Here is a 16,129-nt window from a genome sequence, read left to right as displayed (position 1 = left end):
CTCGTATAGTCTTAAATGTTAACGGTCTTGTCTCCCAGAAAGATGACAATCCTTTGACCCCCATCTGCCCTGTCTTCTCATTGCCTCTTCACCTGGTCCCAGTGAGGCAGGGATGCCAAGAACCACCATTCCCACCGCATGATAACAAGCTGAGGCTCAGAGAGGTTAAGTTAGCTGCTCCAGGTCACACTGCTGTTCAGTCACAGACAGAGATCTGAACCTGGGCCTCTCAGATGGCCAAGCCTGTGCTCTTTTCATGTGATCTCATCAGTTACTGAACCTCCATGCAGCAGCAGGTCCATTTCTGGTGACGCTCCTTTATTTACAAGCCTTTATTTTTGCCTTCCAGCGCAGAGCCTGGACTGGGCCCAGACACAGGGATGAATCAGTCAGACTCTTAACAGCTCAGAGGTGAGACACACAATGACAGAAGCACGGGAAGGGGGTCCTAATCCTGGGGGAGTGAGGGAGAGGTGGGCCTGGAGAAGGCACCTCTGCCAAGCTACACCCAAGCAAGCAGGGTGGCCGAGAGCACTGGCCTGGGGCCCTGTTCTGTCAATGATACTTTAAAAAGAAAAAAGATTTATTCACTTATTTTAGAGAGAGAGAGATCATGCACATATGTGCAGGGCATTTGGGGGAGAGGGACAGAGAGAAATCCAAACCGACTCCCCACTGAGTACAGAGCCTGTCTCTGGGCTCCATCCCACGTCCCTGAGATCATGACCTGAGCCGAAACCAAGAGTCGGGCACTTAACGGACTGAGCCGCCCAGGTGCCCCTGGCAATGACTTCTTGGCAGCGTGACTTCAGACAAGTTACTCCATCTCCCTGTTTGTCAGTTCTTCTGGAAGATGGGGGTAGTAATAGTAGCTGCATAATGGGGTTGTCAAGGGAATTAAATGAGACTGTTCCTATAACTCTGCTCCTCTCACCCATCCTAGGAGGTGGGATCAGAAAGGTGAAGCAACTGGCCTGTGGTCACACAGGTAGCGAGCAGCAAACCTGGGTAATTGGCTTCAGGTCTGTGCTCCTACCCATTGCCTCTATTGCCCTGTGCACACATGTCAGAGTGTGAAAGGGAGGGAGGGGCGTTTGGGGTAGGTGACCCTGCTGGTACAAAGCCCTGGAGGGCCTGTCAGGGACCCCAGGTATGGCTGCCTGGCGGGGAGAAGGCAGGGAGGTAGGGGACAGGCCAGGTGAGCAGGGCGAGTGCCAGATAAGGAAACTGATGGAGGTGAGAGTGGGGGTTGGGGTGGGGTGTGGGGCGAGGGTGCAGGGCTCGAGGCCATTGGGCTGGCTTTCCCTGGGCTTGGAGCAGCAGCTCTGGGTCAGGGCAGGCTCCAACCCCTGGCAGAGCTGCCCTCCACCCACCTGAGATTTCCTGAGTTCCAGCGGCAGGTCCGCTTCTGCAGGCAAAGGAGCCCTTGTGGTCGGAGGGGCCTCTTGAGCCCAGGCCAGGCGGCTCCCTCCTTCTCTGGGCACACACACCTCCATTCAGCCTGGGCCACGCCCCCCAAGGGGGCTAGGGGCCCCTGGCAGCCACCCCCATGTCAGTGGGGGCCGCCTGGCCGCCGAGGTTGATAAGACCGGGACCCCACTGGCCCTCAGCACTGTGCTGGCTGCTGCCTGCCCTGCCAGAACCATGAGGCTCCTCTCTGGCACTGGCCTCGTGCAGTGTGGCCTGCTGCTGCTGCTGTTCCAGGCCCTGTGCACATTGGGCCTTGCCCCCCAGGCCAGAGGTGAGGGGGTCCATGTGAGGTGGGGGACATAGGGTGAGCGGCCTCTGACCAGCAGCCTGGCCAAGAGGAGCAGAGGTTAAATGGGGTACGGGATGGGCCGGGGTGCTGAGGGGTCGGGGGACAAGGGGGTAGGAGGACAGCAGGCTGGCCCGGGAGCCGACAGCAATGGTGACATTCATAAGGGCCAAAGCAGGGATGATCCTCGGTCTGCGCTATTGAGGGACAGGAGTGGGCCTTTCTCTGCAGCCTCACAGGCTTCCCTGGGGCTCCTTAGCTCCCAGGCCCCCCTTGGGGACCACGAATGCTGCCAGAGCCAGTCTTGTGGGTCCCTGAGGACAGACGCTGGAGCTGCACCAAGCCCAGGGCTGCATGCACACTCTATCTGGGGTCACCAGGACTCCAACCCCTTTCCTTAGCCCCTCCAGCCTCTCCGGGTGTGGGTTCTTGCCTGCTGTACCACTCCCAGAGCTTCTGCCTTGGGCACCGAGTCCCAGAATGCCCAGCTCCTCCTGTACAGATGGGGAAACTGAGGCTGGAGAAGGGTGTTCTCCTGGTTCCTGATGCTCCATGGTGTGGCTAATTCCCTCAGCCTCTCTTGGCCTCAGTTTACCCGTATGTAGCCTTAACTAGTAGGGACCAGGGTGCGGCTGCAAGGTCATTACTAAGGTCCCTTGAGGAGCTCTGATACCTAGGGCGCTGTGGATGGGGGGCTGGGACAGCCCAGGACCCCTTTCCTTTTCTGAGCCTTCCTGAATCCTCTCTTGGGAGCAGCTCTGCTCAGTTCTGGGGCACAGAGAGGAGGGCCTTTGTACTGAGCCTCTCCAGGCTGCAGGGTCAGGCCAGTGAGAGTAACAAGCAGTGAGCCTTATTCTCCCCACTGGACAGATGAGAAACTGAGGCTCCTAAAGGTGCAGTGAGCTGCCCAGGACCACAGTGGGGCTGAACCGGGATTCGAACCTCACTCTGCTTCATTCCAGCTTCATGCACGTCCCAGCCCATGGGGCTGCTTGCTGGGGTGTCTGGAAAGACATGCCTCCATGGGGATGTGTCTTAGGAACCCACCGGGTCAGGCTGCCACGGTGGCCACGAGGAATCCCTGCCCTTTTCCCTGCCCACGGACACCAGCCAGAAGACTCCTCGGGGCTGAGGGAAGCTGGGTCCCCTCGGGTGACTGGCTTTGATGCTGAGATGAAAGAGACCAAACCCATGGGCCCTGTTCTGGGCCCTGGGGCTCTGTCCTCTGCGCCCTCTCCCCCACCGCCCCCACAGGAGAAATTCTGCCGTGGCCATGGCAGCCACTCTGGGCCACAGCCTGGGAAGTGTGTCTTAAAGTCTGTCATCTCCTTTGCCGCCCCCTGGATACCAGCTGCATGCCTAGCCCTGTCCTGGCACCTTGCACGCACTCCTGCTCAGCCCTGAGGGTTCTGTAAAGAGGGGACTGTCAGCTCATTGTACAGACGAGGAAACTAAGCTCAGGGAGGTACCGTGAGTTCCCTGGGGCTGAGATTTGAGCCTCTGTCTTCCCCAAGGGGCTCAGAAGCTGGGCCAGCCACGGGTGTCCACATGTTGACAGAAGGTCCGAGCTGGCCTGGCCCAGCTTCAGGTTATACTGTCCGGGACCTCCAGTCTCGGTCTAAGCAGCCCCTGACCTTCACCCCCTGTGCTTGGCCCTCTCCCTCGTGCCCCCCCTTGCAGGGCATCTCTGCCGGACCCGGCCCACGGACCTGGTGTTTGTGGTGGACAGCTCACGCAGTGTGCGGCCCGTGGAGTTCGAGAAGGTGAAGGTGTTCCTGTCCCAGGTCATCGAGTCTCTGGACGTGGGACCCAATGCCACCCAGGTGGGCGTGGTGAACTATGCGAGCGCTGTGAAGCAGGAATTCCCGCTGCGGGCCCACGGCTCCAAGGCCGCTCTGCTCCGGGCCGTGCGCCGCATCCAGCCGCTGTCCACGGGGACCATGACGGGCCTGGCCATCCAGTTTGCCATCAACAAAGCCTTCAGCGACGCCGAGGGGGGTCGGGCCAGGTCCCCTGACATAAGCAAGGTACGCGACCCACCCCTCCCGCCCTCCCGGATTCCCCAAACATGCTTCAGGTTGTGTCTTAGGCCCAGAGAAGCCAAGGGGCAGAGCTGGGCCTTGAAGCCATCTTTATCCACGCTCTGACTGCAGGGCCTCAATCTGGAGCGTGCTTGATTTTTTTCAGATTGGTGGACCTTGGCTCCCTGGGGCTGATTGAGGCAGTCCAGATGCCTGCCCTCCACCCTGTTCCCTGGACTAGCTGTCACCCTGAGCAGCACGTGTCAGTCCCTTCACGTCTAAACCACAATGATGCAACTCGTTTTTGAGGGACTGTCAGCAGGCCTCTGTGAAGTCCATTGCACAGTGTGCTTGGAACAGGGCACGGACCCACCAAGCCCCATGGAAGGGCTAGCTCAGTTTGATTTAATAAGCCTCCGAGGGCAGGGGTTTGGAAAAATGAGGTGATGTGCCCCAAGCCGACGTCAGTACGGGCTCCAGGCCAGGTGCCGAGGAGTTCACAGACCTGGTCCCTACAGCAGGATTTCCCAGCACAGCCCAGGACCTGTAAGACCGGTCAGAGGTTGCATCCCAAGGTGGTCTGCCCACCGATGCCCACACCTCTCCTTCCTAGCCCTCAACAGCCTCAAGGAGTCAGCCTTTACCTGCCCAGGACCTCAGCCCCGGGCACATACTTTCTGACCCCCACGCAGGCCATGTCTGACATCTGCGTGCTGAAGGAATGCAATCCTGCTTGAAGGTGGTGACTTCATTTTACAGATGAGGAAACTGAGGCACAGAGGCCCAAGTTGTCTTGCCCAGCTAATAAGTAGTAGGAACATCTACAGAGGATAGGCCATAATCCCGGCCATTACAGCCCTCAAAGAAATGGCCTGTGAGCGCTAAGCCTGTTGGTCGTCCTCTGTGGGGGCTCTTTACAAGCTCTGCTGTGAGGTTGATGGTCATGGTCGTTACAGGCTGTGGTGACCTGGGGTGATCCTAATGGAGAGAGGTGGTGAAGGGGATGGTGGCAGTGTCTATAGGTGTCACACCTCCAGTTAGGGGCCTGGGGTAGGCACATGAAGACACACAGAGCCCCCAGACCTGTGCCATCCAGCCTGGAATCCACCTGTGGGAGGCCCCTACAAGGTGGGTTCAAGGTCACAAGGCTGGATTGAAGGGGGATAGTCGGGGCTCCGGGAGACAGTGGGTCTCGGGGAGTGGGGCAGCCTGTGACAGTGGACAGTCATAGCCAGGCGAGCCTCAGCCTCTGGTGGGGAAGGGCAGGGTGCAAGATCACTCCCCAGGGGTCCCCACAGTGATAAAGAAACAACCCACCCCCTTCCTAGATGACTCAGGAAGGTGAGCGTCATTTCCAACCACCATACGACAGGTCACTAAGACAGGGGTTTGGGGCCCCGGGCGGAGGGTGGGGACCCAGGTCAGAAGCAGAGAAGCACTGTGAGGACTCTGGCTTCTGGGCAGGCTCAGGTGGGCGTGGTGAGGTTAGGCCAAGCACCAGGGTCCCCTCTGTGCCCCTTCCCAGGGCACAAACAGGGGAACCTTGTGGGAGGGCAGCAGACAGTGTTATCTCTTTCGGAAAGGAAATGTAGCATCCTGGGGAACGGAGGGAGAAGAGGGAGCCATCATCTATGTGGGAACAACCCCCCTCCCAGGGCCCGGAGGGAAAGGATGGTCAGGCTGGAAGCAGAGCCGCCGTTTATTAGCCTCGCCTGCTCTCTGCTGGCCAAAGGACAGAACTGCATGGTGTCGGGCCCGCTTGCCGGGCCCCTGTCCTCAGAGGCCCCAGTCTGAGCGGGGAGACATGGTCCTGCCCTCAGATCATCACAGAACTGCGGCCTGCCCGAGCGGGGAGACACCCACAGGCCCTAGTCAGATGGAAGAACATCTCAGCCATGTCTTTCGGTGAGAGAGGAAACCTGTCTCCTCTTTTGCTAGTCAGGTTCCCCTCCCTGGGGCGAAACCCTGGCGGGGAATCAGATCCATCTGGTGTGGATTAGCTGTGTGACCTGGGCAAGCCGCTCTGCCCGTCGGGCCTCAGGGTCCTCTTCTGCCAGTGGCCCCGCGGGCTTAGTGGAGGGCTGAGCGGCCCTGCGCAGCGCGGGAGGAAGGCCTGGTCCTCACACGCGCCCCGCGTGTCTTAGGTGGCCATCGTGGTGACGGACGGGAGGCCCCAGGACAGCGTGCGGGACGTGTCTGCACGGGCCCGGGCCAGCGGCGTCGAGCTGTTCGCCATCGGCGTGGGCCGCGTGGACAAGGCCACGCTGCAGCAGATCGCCAGCGAGCCGCAGGAAGAGCACGTCGACTACGTGGAGAGCTACAGCGTCATCGAGAAGCTGTCCAAGAAGTTCCAGGAGGCCTTCTGCGGTGCGCCGGGAGAGGCGGCGATGGACGAGGCTGGGGTCTCGGGGAGCGCTCTGGGGAGCTGGAGTGGGGGCCAGACCGCAGGGGGCAGGGGCGTGGCTGAGAGCATCGGGGCCGGACTGAGTGCGCTTCGGGGGTGGGACCGGGGCGGGGCGGACGGGAATGGATAGGGCCGCGATTGAGCTCCGGGGCGGGGCCAGGGAAGGGGCAGGGTGGGGGCGTGGCTAGAGTCGATTGGGGGCGGGGCTAGATAGGGCGGGGCTGGGTAGGGCGGGGCTGAGTTCACGTCAGGGGAGGACTAGGGCGGGGAGCATGGAGGGATGGGGTGATGAATGGGGATGAACAGGGCTGGGACTGAGCGTGGGGGTGGGGTCAGGGAGCAGGGCGGGATGGGGGAGTGACTAGAGAGTCGATCGGGGCAGGAGCAGGACTGGGCGGGACTGAGTCGGCATCGGGGACAGGCCGGGGCGGGGCCGGGCGGAGATGGACAAGGCAGAGGCTGACGGGGCGGTGCTGAATAGGGCGGGAGGCGGGGCTGAGAGAGTCCGCTTGGGGCGGACCTGTGATTTTGGCCTGGGGCTGGGAGTGTGGGGCTCAGACCTCAGCTAGGGGATGGTCTGTTTCCCTGAGTGTGTGAAGGGCTACCCTGGCTGAGATGTCCAAGGCCCTGAGACCGTTAGATTCTGAGTCTCCTTTTGTCCCCACAGTGGTGTCAGACCTGTGTGCCACTGGAGACCACGACTGTGAGCAGGTGTGCCTCAGCTCCCCAGGCTCCTACACCTGCGCTTGTCGGGAGGGCTTCACCCTGAACAGTGACGGCAAGACCTGCAATGGTCAGTGGGCTGGACACAGGCAAGCCCTGGGGAGGGTGGGGAGGAGAGGGGATGGGGCTTTGTTTCTGGGCTAGTCTGCAACAGTGGTAGATGTCTCCTAGAACTTGGTGTCTGCAGAAAGTTATTTTCTACTTTTGTCCCTCTTTGTCACGGTGGGTGGTAGGTTTAGTATGGTGGAACAAGTTACATAGTCTTGAGTTCAAATCTTAGCGCCACTCCTTCTGAGCTGTATGATTTAACGGCTTTTGGAGTTTTAGTTTCCAACGCTATAAAACGAGGCCAGGAACCTTGGCTTTCGAGAGGGAGTTTTGAGGACAAAAGAGGCTGGGATAAACCTCAGGTGTGTGATGGGTTCCTGACTTGTGGTCAGGATGAACGACGGGCTCCTAAGCTTCATCTCCTCGCCTTCCTACCCTTCCCAGTCTGCAATGGCCGTGGTGGCAGTTCGGCAACTGACTTGGTCTTCCTCATCGATGGATCCAAAAGTGTGCGTCCGGAGAACTTTGAACTAGTGAAGAAGTTCATCAATCAGATCGTGGACACGCTGGACGTGTCAGATAAACTGGCCCAAGTGGGGCTCGTGCAATACTCAAGCTCTGTGCGGCAGGAGTTCCCGCTGGGCCGCTTCCACACGAAGAAGGACATTAAGGCGGCAGTGCGGAACATGTCTTACATGGAGAAGGGCACCATGACTGGGGCTGCCCTCAAGTATCTCATCGACAATTCCTTCACTGTGTCCAGCGGGGCTAGGCCTGGGGCCCAGAAGGTGGGCATTGTCTTCACCGATGGCCGGAGCCAAGACTACATTAACGATGCTGCCAAGAAAGCCAAGGACCTTGGTAGGTGGTGCCTGGACCCTGAACACCACTGATGGCCAGGGATACCTAGGGAACAGCTCGACTGGAAGTTGTCTGTCTTGAGTCTAAACCCTAACCCCAGGTGCAAGATAAATGAGGAGTTCTGGGTCTGTTCAACTCTTTCTTATCTGTGATGAGACAACAGAGTCCCCAGAAAAGTAAGAAGTTTGTTTCAAGGGTCCTTTTGTAGGTGGGGCTTGGAAATTTGTCAGTTGAATGTTCTCCAGAACACACCAACTGTTGGAAGGCAGCCCCACTTTGGGACAAGCCGGAGTCTGTTTTATCACCTACTTAAGGAGGATAATAATAGCCACCAGATGGATGGTTCTGGGGGGTATATGAGATTACGGAGTTCCCCGTCCAAGGAATCAGTGCAGGTCTGACATAAGGGAGAAGAACCTCAGGGAACTCTGGAAGTCTCTTAGGCACTCTGCTTGTAATTCCAGCAGCTGCCACTAGAAGTGTCTGGTGTTGATCAGCTGGACATTTCTCAAGAGGCTGAGATGCTGCTGCCTGTCCCCATGGCCACTGTCACTCATCTTGTTCCTCTTGGCAGGCTTTAAGATGTTTGCTGTGGGTGTGGGCAATGCCGTGGAGGACGAGCTCAGGGAAATCGCCTCAGAGCCCGTGGCAGAGCACTACTTCTACACGGCTGACTTCAAGACCATCAACCAGATTGGCAAGAGGTTGCAGAAGAAGATCTGTGTGGGTTAGTGAGGCCAGAGAGGGCACTGATGGGAGGGGTCGGGGGGGCTCTGTGGGGAGACTGTGGAACCATCCTGGAACTGGATGGGGGTGGGGAGAAGCAGGAGCTGCGGTGGCAGCAAGAGTTGGCAGAAGCAGGAGGAGGGCTGACCGTTCTCACTTTTGCAACTAGCAAACATATGCTTCTTACATGAATGGCACTGTTGTTAGTACTCTCCAAATACTAAATCATTCAATCCTAATTAGTAGAAATATTATTCCCATTTTATAGACAGGAAAACCAAGCCCAGAGGGGTGGAGCGATCGTTAATAACCAGAGGTGCCAGGATTTGAACCCTGCTACCTCCCCATCCTCCTGTGGCTAGAGAGTATGGATTACAGAGCCAGAGGTGCCTGGGTTTGTGTGATTGCTGTGACACTGCCTATGGGCCATGATCCAGTGGTTTCATTTCTCGGGTCCTTTATTTGTAAAATGGGATGATTAATGACTTCCAACCCAAAGTGTTGGGTGAAGCTGGCAAGATGACCTCGAGGTCCCTAGCAACCGTGTCCTGCATGTAGTAGTTGACCAGCATGGAGGTGCTGGTATTGGAGGTTTATTGGGGCTCTGTGGGGTTGGGAAGACTTTCGGCGTCTCCCCCTCTGTCGCTCCTGGGAGTTCTGCTTCAGAACCCTACACGTGTCTCTGTCTTCTCAGTTCTCACAGGCCCCCCACACTTCCCCAAGATTCCTCAGTCCTGGTCTTGGGCTGTGAGCTCTCCTTGTCCCCCTGCCACGCCACCGCTCACCTTCCCCTTTCTCTTTCCCTGCTTCCTGTCCACTCCAGAGGAAGACCCGTGTGCCTGCGAGTCCATTGTGAAATTCCAGACCAGAGTGGAGGGGCTGCTGCAAGCCCTGACCAGGAAGCATATCCTTTCCCAGAGGCCACTGAGGGATGGGGGCAGTGGCAGGGTGAGGGGCAGGGAGAGGGAGGCACCCCCTTGTGTGTGGGGTCGCAGGTGGGGACTCTGCCTCCTGCTGGAGACAGGCTGGACTCTGGACAGATGGGCTGGCATGGCCTTTGGTACTGATCCTGTCAAAAGCAGAGGCTCCTAGAGGGTAAACAGAGAAACTGAGGCAGAAGCCAAGACCTAGAGATTTGGACACCCATCCAGAGTCCTAGCTGTGCTCAGGAAAACATGGAGTGTGTGGCTTCCCCATTTCTCAGGCTTTCAGCGACATGACAGATCCCAGTCTCCACTCAGACGAGGCTGGGCCTGGAACAGGTCCCCTGGCTCTGTCAGGATAAGGTGGGAATCCAGGTGGGGGACCCAGCAGGCCTGAAGCTGCCCCCGGCAGGGCTGGGCCTTCAGGGTGTACAGTAACTACTGGGTTTTGGGGAAGGCACTGTTCTGAGGGCAGTGACATGTTGTAGATGGGGTGGGAGAACTCCCTGGAAGAGGGGCTCTCGAGAGGTGGGGGACACAGGAGGTGGGGTCCTGAGGGCAGGTGCCACAGCCATCACTGCCCTGCTCTGGTCAGCCTGGGCCTATCCTTAACCCCGAGTCCACTGGAAGCTGTGAGCCAGCGGCTGGCCGTCCTGGAGAACAGAGTTGTGTGAGGCTGCCCATCCCCACCGCAGCCTCTCGGTCTCCCCACTGCCCACGTAGCCCCCTGAGTCCTGCGTGTGTCCCCTAGAGCCCCAAGTGTAGTCTAGCTTTGCCATTTCAGAGAGGGGGGTTTGGAGGGGCAGGCCCTGAGGGCACCAGGCCTCCCCCACCGTCCTGCCAGCCCTGCTGGGCTCGTGTGAGTGTGCCAGGTGTGTGGCTGTGTCTGGGAGCACATGCGTGTGTGTGAGTGCATGGGCATGTGTACGTGTGTTAGGAGCGTGGGTGTGTTGGGGAGTGTGCTTGTGTGTGCCTGCGTGCCTGAGGGTGGGCGTGTATCTGGAGCAGGGATGTGTGTATGTGAGTGAGAACATAAAGGTGAGTGTGAAAGGGACTGCGTTTGCATTTCTTCAATCGAAACATAATATATTCCTATTTTTTTTAGTTAACCCTTTCTTGACTGCGAGTGCTGTGAATCTCTTTCCTGTTTTTTTCTATTGCCTTCTGAAAAACAATGAAATATGATTTAACTTAAGCCCTGAATGGGGCCGGAAGTAGCGTGGTCATTTGGGGAGCGGGATGAAGGACTGGGGGGGCGGGTGCAGGGGGACCCTGCAGGCTGGCAACTGTGGTGGGAACAGGGGTGAAGGCCGCTACCCCAGAGCTGGCACGGGGTTGCCCTGCCCTTGCAGCTCTTGCTTCTTTCTCCTGCAGCCCTGCCTGCAGCGGACTTGAGTCGCCCTCATTATATGCATGGGGAAGCTGTGTCTGGGTGTTCAGATGACTTGCTCAGTGGAGCATCAGTTGGAGAGCAAGGACTTGAATCTAGGGCTACAAGACATCAAAGAAGAAGAAGAGCCAGGACACCAAACAGGCCGGTTCATGCATTCATTCATACATTCATTCATTCCTGCTTCATTCATTCATTCACGTGTGCATGCGGAAGACAAACACAGAATACGGGCCCATGGCAGGCAGAGGGGAGATGGTGGCCTTCGAGGCAGATGTAGTCCCTGCCCTTAAGGGACTTACAGTCCAGTTGAGCACCTGTCACCCTCACCCCAGCTGGGGAAAAGGAGAGAGTGTTTAGGTTGTAGCAGGAACCGGTGGGCTGAGTGTGTGTGCGTGAGTTAGAGATGCTGGGAGGGTCTCAGCTGCGCCAGGGCTGGCCCCGGGTGCCCCCACCAGCCCCACACCCCATGCCCGTGTTGGTGTCCTCTCTGTTCCCTCCTTGGGTGTTAGCAGCTTTGCCTCCATCCCCAGCACCAATGGCGGCACCCCTCTGCCTCAAGGATGGCACATGAGAAAGTTTCCCGAACCCCATGTCTCCCCCAGCCCTACCTGAGGTCTTCTGGCCTCACCCAGGCCCCTCTGGAGCAGTGCCCCCCACAGTCTCAGTCCCTGGTGTCCCACAGTGGGAGCTGGGGTGATTTGCTGAACCTATTCCTGTGTCATGGGGCATTTTTAAGTTACTACTAGATTCACACTTGGGAGTCTTTAAAAGGCTTTTATGAGAGACTCAGACCATCCTGAGAGGTCTTCCTTAGAGACACTTCCTGCAGACAGAATTATATCCCTGCACCTGCTAAAACTTAGTGACTCAAAACATCACCAGCCCCCCCCGAAAAACACCTGTGCCCAGCATGATTCTGCGAGTTGGCTGGGCTCTGCTGGTGGTTCTTCTGCTCCATGTGGAGTCGGCTGGGGTCACACTTGTAGTGGTCTTGACCCGGCCGGAGCCTCCAGCATGGCCCACTCCCCTGTGCCACAGGGCCCATTGGTATGACTGCTACCTGGGGAGATGGGGGTGCAAGGCTGGGCTTCTCTCCACTTCTCTCTCCATGTATGTCCCTGGGGGCTCTCCGGCGGGGGAGCGCAACTTCTTCTCTGGCAGCCCAGGGCTGTGGAAAGCTTTTTAGGTCTGGAGCCCCATGTTGGCACTGCACGACTTTTGCTGCATTATTTTTTGATCAAAGCAGTTTTAGGCCAGGCTGAACACAAGGGGTGGGGAGGTACACTCCACTTCACAGAGAGAGAGCAATAAAGAATTTGCAGCCACTTTTAATCCATTGCAGCGGGTCGTTCTCTGGCGTCCCTCTCTGGCTACACTCCCTGCCTTGGCTATTCAGGACACCCAGGAAACCCTTGCATCGAAGCGGGACCATCCTAGGTTCCAGTGCCGTGCCTTAGCTGCCTGGTAACTTGGGGGGAACCCTTTCCCCCTCTGAGTTCCCCACCTACATCCAAGGCAAAGGATACTGGCACCACCTCGAAGATCTTACGGGGTGTCAGTGAGATGGGTGGGGGGTACCCAGCTCAGGGCCCGCCCACATTTTGCACCCAGAGTGGAGTTGGCATCATTGTTGCCATCTGCTGAGTGGTTTCCCAGCCTCAGGGACGCATTTAAACCTGTCAGCACCCGAGAACCTCCCTCGTTCCCGTCTGGGGCCAGTGTCCCTTGAGACCCTGCAGTCACCTGGTTTCCGGGGACTGTGCCACCTGGGGCACCTGTTACCTGCTGGAGACCAGAGTGTGCACCATGGCTCTGGCCCACCTGCGTCACGGTCATGGGACTGATCCCCCAGCTCCACCAGGAGGCAAAGTCAGGGACAGTCTTTTCTCTGCCTGGAGCAGTGCCAGTATGTGGGGGGAGGGGGTCACGGCTCAGGGAGTTGAGGCTCGGAGGGCGGCGTGAGCTTGGACAAACCATCCCTTCTCCCTGTGGGCCTTAGTCCCTCATCTGCTAAATGGAGAGATGATCTAGAAATAAGCAGTCATTGAGGATCTCCCAGGGGACGCATGAGCTGAGAGCTGAGAGCTGTCACTACTTCCTTGAAGTCGGACGAGAGAAAGGTGTGCCAGGGGGTGTCTGGCCTGGCAGAGACCAAGCGTCAGACTCCAAGCTCCCAGGAACTATCCCATGGAGAGGTGACAGTGGACAGGTTAGCAGTTCAGGGTCGACAGTCTTGGTGTGAGACCCGCCCCACCAACCCCCTTGCCTTGGACAGACTCCTTTGTGCTCTGACCTCAGCTTCCTTGACAGTAAACAGGGCAACAGCACCCTCCTCACTAGCATTCATGCTGATGGCACCCAGACAGAGGGCTTGGCATGGCCAGCCCTGTAGGGCTCCCTGGAGGAGACCGGCAGAGGTGGCTTAGCAGGGAGACTGAGGGCTGCCCCTGCAGGGCAAGTCTGGAAGGTGAGCAGTGTGTGGAGGGAGGAGGGGCTGTGAAAGGGCACATGCCTGAGAGGGAGGGGCCGGGGACTGCGAAGTCCAGCCAGCCGGGTCTTAGCCCCACCCTCTCCCCCCATTCTTTCCTTCCTTCCCTCCTTCCTTCCCCATTCACCGAGCACCACCAGAGGCCAAAGCATGCACAAGGCGTTCGGGATAAAATAGAGAAACGCCCAGCAGTTTCTGGCCTTGTGGTGCTCCCAGCCTAGAGGGGCAGACAGACAGAAAGCCTCACCGGGAGTCTGGCTGGGGTAGCGGGGGAGGACTCAGGGTGTGCCACAGGAGGTCTTCCCCTGCTGTGGGCAGGTGGAGGAGGCTTCCTGGAGGCGGTCGTCCTACGCCTGAATCTGAAGGCACTTGGGAGTTAGGAAGGCAGAGGGAGGCTGGGGATGAGTGTGTCAAATAGAGCAAGTGACGTGTGCAAGGGCCCTGAGGAGGAAGGTGTGCGGGCCCCCCCCTAGATCCCGGATGCAGCTGCCTGTCACAGGGACCAAGGCACAGGCCCAGGACCAGAGGAGGCGGGACTCCCCCTGCAGGGTGGTGTGAAGCCAGGCAAGGGTTTTAGGAAACAAGGTGATGTGATCAGAAAGTAGAACGGACTCTGATTAGAAATGGGACTCATGTTTTCCCCACAAACCCTGGAGGGCATGCGAGATGGGCTGTGAAGAGACCTGAGCTGGGGTGGGTGGGGACCGAGCATCCCTCTCACTTGCCCAGGGTGGGGTGGGGACCTGGAGGCTGGCCCTGCTGGGTCCCGTGCAGGGCGGCTGACCTCCCTGTCACCCTGAGGCAGCGACATCCTTACTTGCAGGGAGAACAGAGAAACTGCTAGGACGGTGGCACTGAGGGCCCAGTGAAATCCTTCTGGTGACCCTGTGTGACAGTTAATGTGACCCGTTTTACAGGTGATAGGGTTGTCCGAGTCAGCGCCGGCACCATTTCCTAGGTTGACCGAAAGCTCAGGCCTTTCTTAAGAGCAGCACCAACTCAGCTTTGCTGCCTGTGACAACGAATGTCAAGCCCTGGGCGCACAGTAGGCCCTCAGCAGACCCCGGCAGCCAGTCTCTTCCCCTGTCCTCCTCCAAGAGGGTCGGCAGGCTCACAGTTTGGCAGAGTGTGGACCTGGTCGTAGAGGAGCCTGGAGCTGGACCCAGGATCCCTGAGCAGAGGGAGCAGGGTTGGACCCCCACAGAGCGGCTGGGGGGAGCCAGGCAGGGAGCGAGCACCTTGTCAAGCAGGCTGGGGGTTGGAGAAGGTGCTGGATGGGGAGATCAGCACCCAGGAGCTTGGATGCTCCTGTGGCTGCAGTTGGCCTGGTTCAGGCCCCGGTGCAGCCTGAACTGGGGTGGGTTGGGGATTTGGTGCCTCTGGGGCTGAGGCTCAGGATTTCTCATAAAGGAACAAATGGAAGGGGGTATGTGCCCAGAACTCACCCATTTTTGAGTAGGAGAAGGTTGCTTCCTGTTTCCAACAGTGCCGCCCAAATCATCCTGTGGCAGGAGGGGGAGTCCTGGGGTGGCTGCAGGAGAAGCAGGGCAGGTCGACCACCTGGAGACTGGAAGGCGGGCACCATTGGCTCAGAATGAGTTAGGGCTCTGGGCTGCAAGGGACAGAAATATCACACCAACCGACTTCAGCACGAGAAGGGAGTTGATAGGATCCCATGATGGAAGGTGCTGGGGAGGAGCTGGACTCCGGGACGTCTTTGGCCTCCAGCAATCTCCCCTCTTTTTTTTTTTTTTTTAAATTAACATCTAATATATTATTAGCCCCAGGGGTACAGGTCTGTGAATCTCCAGATTTACACACTTCACAGCAGTCACCATGGCACATATCCTCCCCAATGTCCATAACCCAATCAACCTCTCCCTCCCCAATGCCCCCCAGTCCCCTCTTTTAAAAATTTTTTAAAAAAAGATTTATTTGTTTATTTATTTTTGAGAGAGAGAGAGAGAGAGAGAGAGCGAGCACGAGCAGGGAGCAGGGGAGAAGGAGAAGCAGATTCCCTGCTGGAGGAATGACGTGACTCAATCCGAGGACCCTAGGATCATGGCCTGAGCTGAAAGCAGACACCCAGCTAACTGAACCACCCAGGCGCCAAGGGTTCTTGCCACTCTTGACTCTGGTCTCCGACCTGGAGGCCTCATATCCAGCCAGGCCTCGTCTCAAGGTGGCTCCAAGCCCCCCAGCTCTGAGTTCGCAGCCTTCAGCCTCCTTGGCTCAGGTTGGGTCCAGTGCCCACCCTTGTACAATCACTTGTGACCAGTGTGATGCAAGGCTCCGACTGGCCAGGCCAGGGCTCTGCCTGTCCCTGGATGATGGCTGGACCAGCCGCACTGGCCATCCCAGGACTAGGACTGAGTGGTTCCTCCAGGAGAAGGAGGGGCGTGTAATCGGATCCAGGGTCTGGGTGCAGGCCGAGCAGAACCACCCGATATCCCCAACAGGTAGGGTCCGAGCTGGGGTTTTATTTAGCTCCTGGCTGGAATAGATCCTGTATTCTTCTCTGCATGGGGACGGGGGAGCTGGCGCATATAGAACCATGTTGCTGAGCTCTGAGGACGGCGAGGGCAGGCATCTTGGGGTCTTCCAAACCTCAGCTCCTGCCCAACTCATCTCGATTCTCCCCACGTCAGTTGCAGCACCCTCTCCATGTAAATTCCACATCTTCCCCTGCTCGCCATTTGATTAACAGAAGGTTATAAACAAGTCCCACAAAGAAGGAAAACCAACATCTCCCCAGGGCGCCCACAGTCTATTGGCAGATGGCAAGT

General features: G+C 58.0%; 1 protein-coding gene across 1 annotated transcript; it reads left to right on the top strand.

Moving 5' to 3' along the window:
- The first annotated feature begins 1,629 nt into the window (after window positions 1-1,629).
- MATN1 (matrilin 1) lies at window positions 1,630-10,620 on the top strand. Its single transcript, XM_059136499.1, has 8 exons — window positions 1,630-1,741; window positions 3,437-3,783; window positions 5,922-6,144; window positions 6,849-6,974; window positions 7,397-7,813; window positions 8,388-8,540; window positions 9,363-9,443; window positions 10,087-10,620. Exons 1-8 carry the CDS (start codon window positions 1,645-1,647, stop codon window positions 10,134-10,136), a joined length of 1,494 nt encoding a protein of 497 aa, XP_058992482.1. The 5' UTR covers window positions 1,630-1,644; the 3' UTR covers window positions 10,137-10,620.
- Window positions 10,621-16,129: the final 5,509 nt, after the last annotated feature.

Source organism: Mustela lutreola, chromosome 10 (assembly GCF_030435805.1).
Source record: "Mustela lutreola isolate mMusLut2 chromosome 10, mMusLut2.pri, whole genome shotgun sequence".
In the NCBI taxonomy this organism is placed as follows: Eukaryota; Metazoa; Chordata; class Mammalia; order Carnivora; family Mustelidae; genus Mustela; species Mustela lutreola.
The sequence above is the reverse complement of the archived record's forward strand: the minus strand, read 5'-3'. Positions and strand labels throughout refer to the sequence as shown.

Excerpts from the sequence above, each read along its gene's own strand:
- MATN1 (XM_059136499.1), top strand. The coding sequence starts at position 1,645 with ATGAGGCTCCTCTCTGGCACTGGCCTCGTGCAGTGTGGCCTGCTGCTG. Across the intron at positions 7,814-8,387 it reads CAAGAAAGCCAAGGACCTTG|GCTTTAAGATGTTTGCTGTG; the intron begins GTAGGTGGTGCC and ends TCCTCTTGGCAG. Across the intron at positions 8,541-9,362 it reads GCAGAAGAAGATCTGTGTGG|AGGAAGACCCGTGTGCCTGC; the intron begins GTTAGTGAGGCC and ends TGTCCACTCCAG.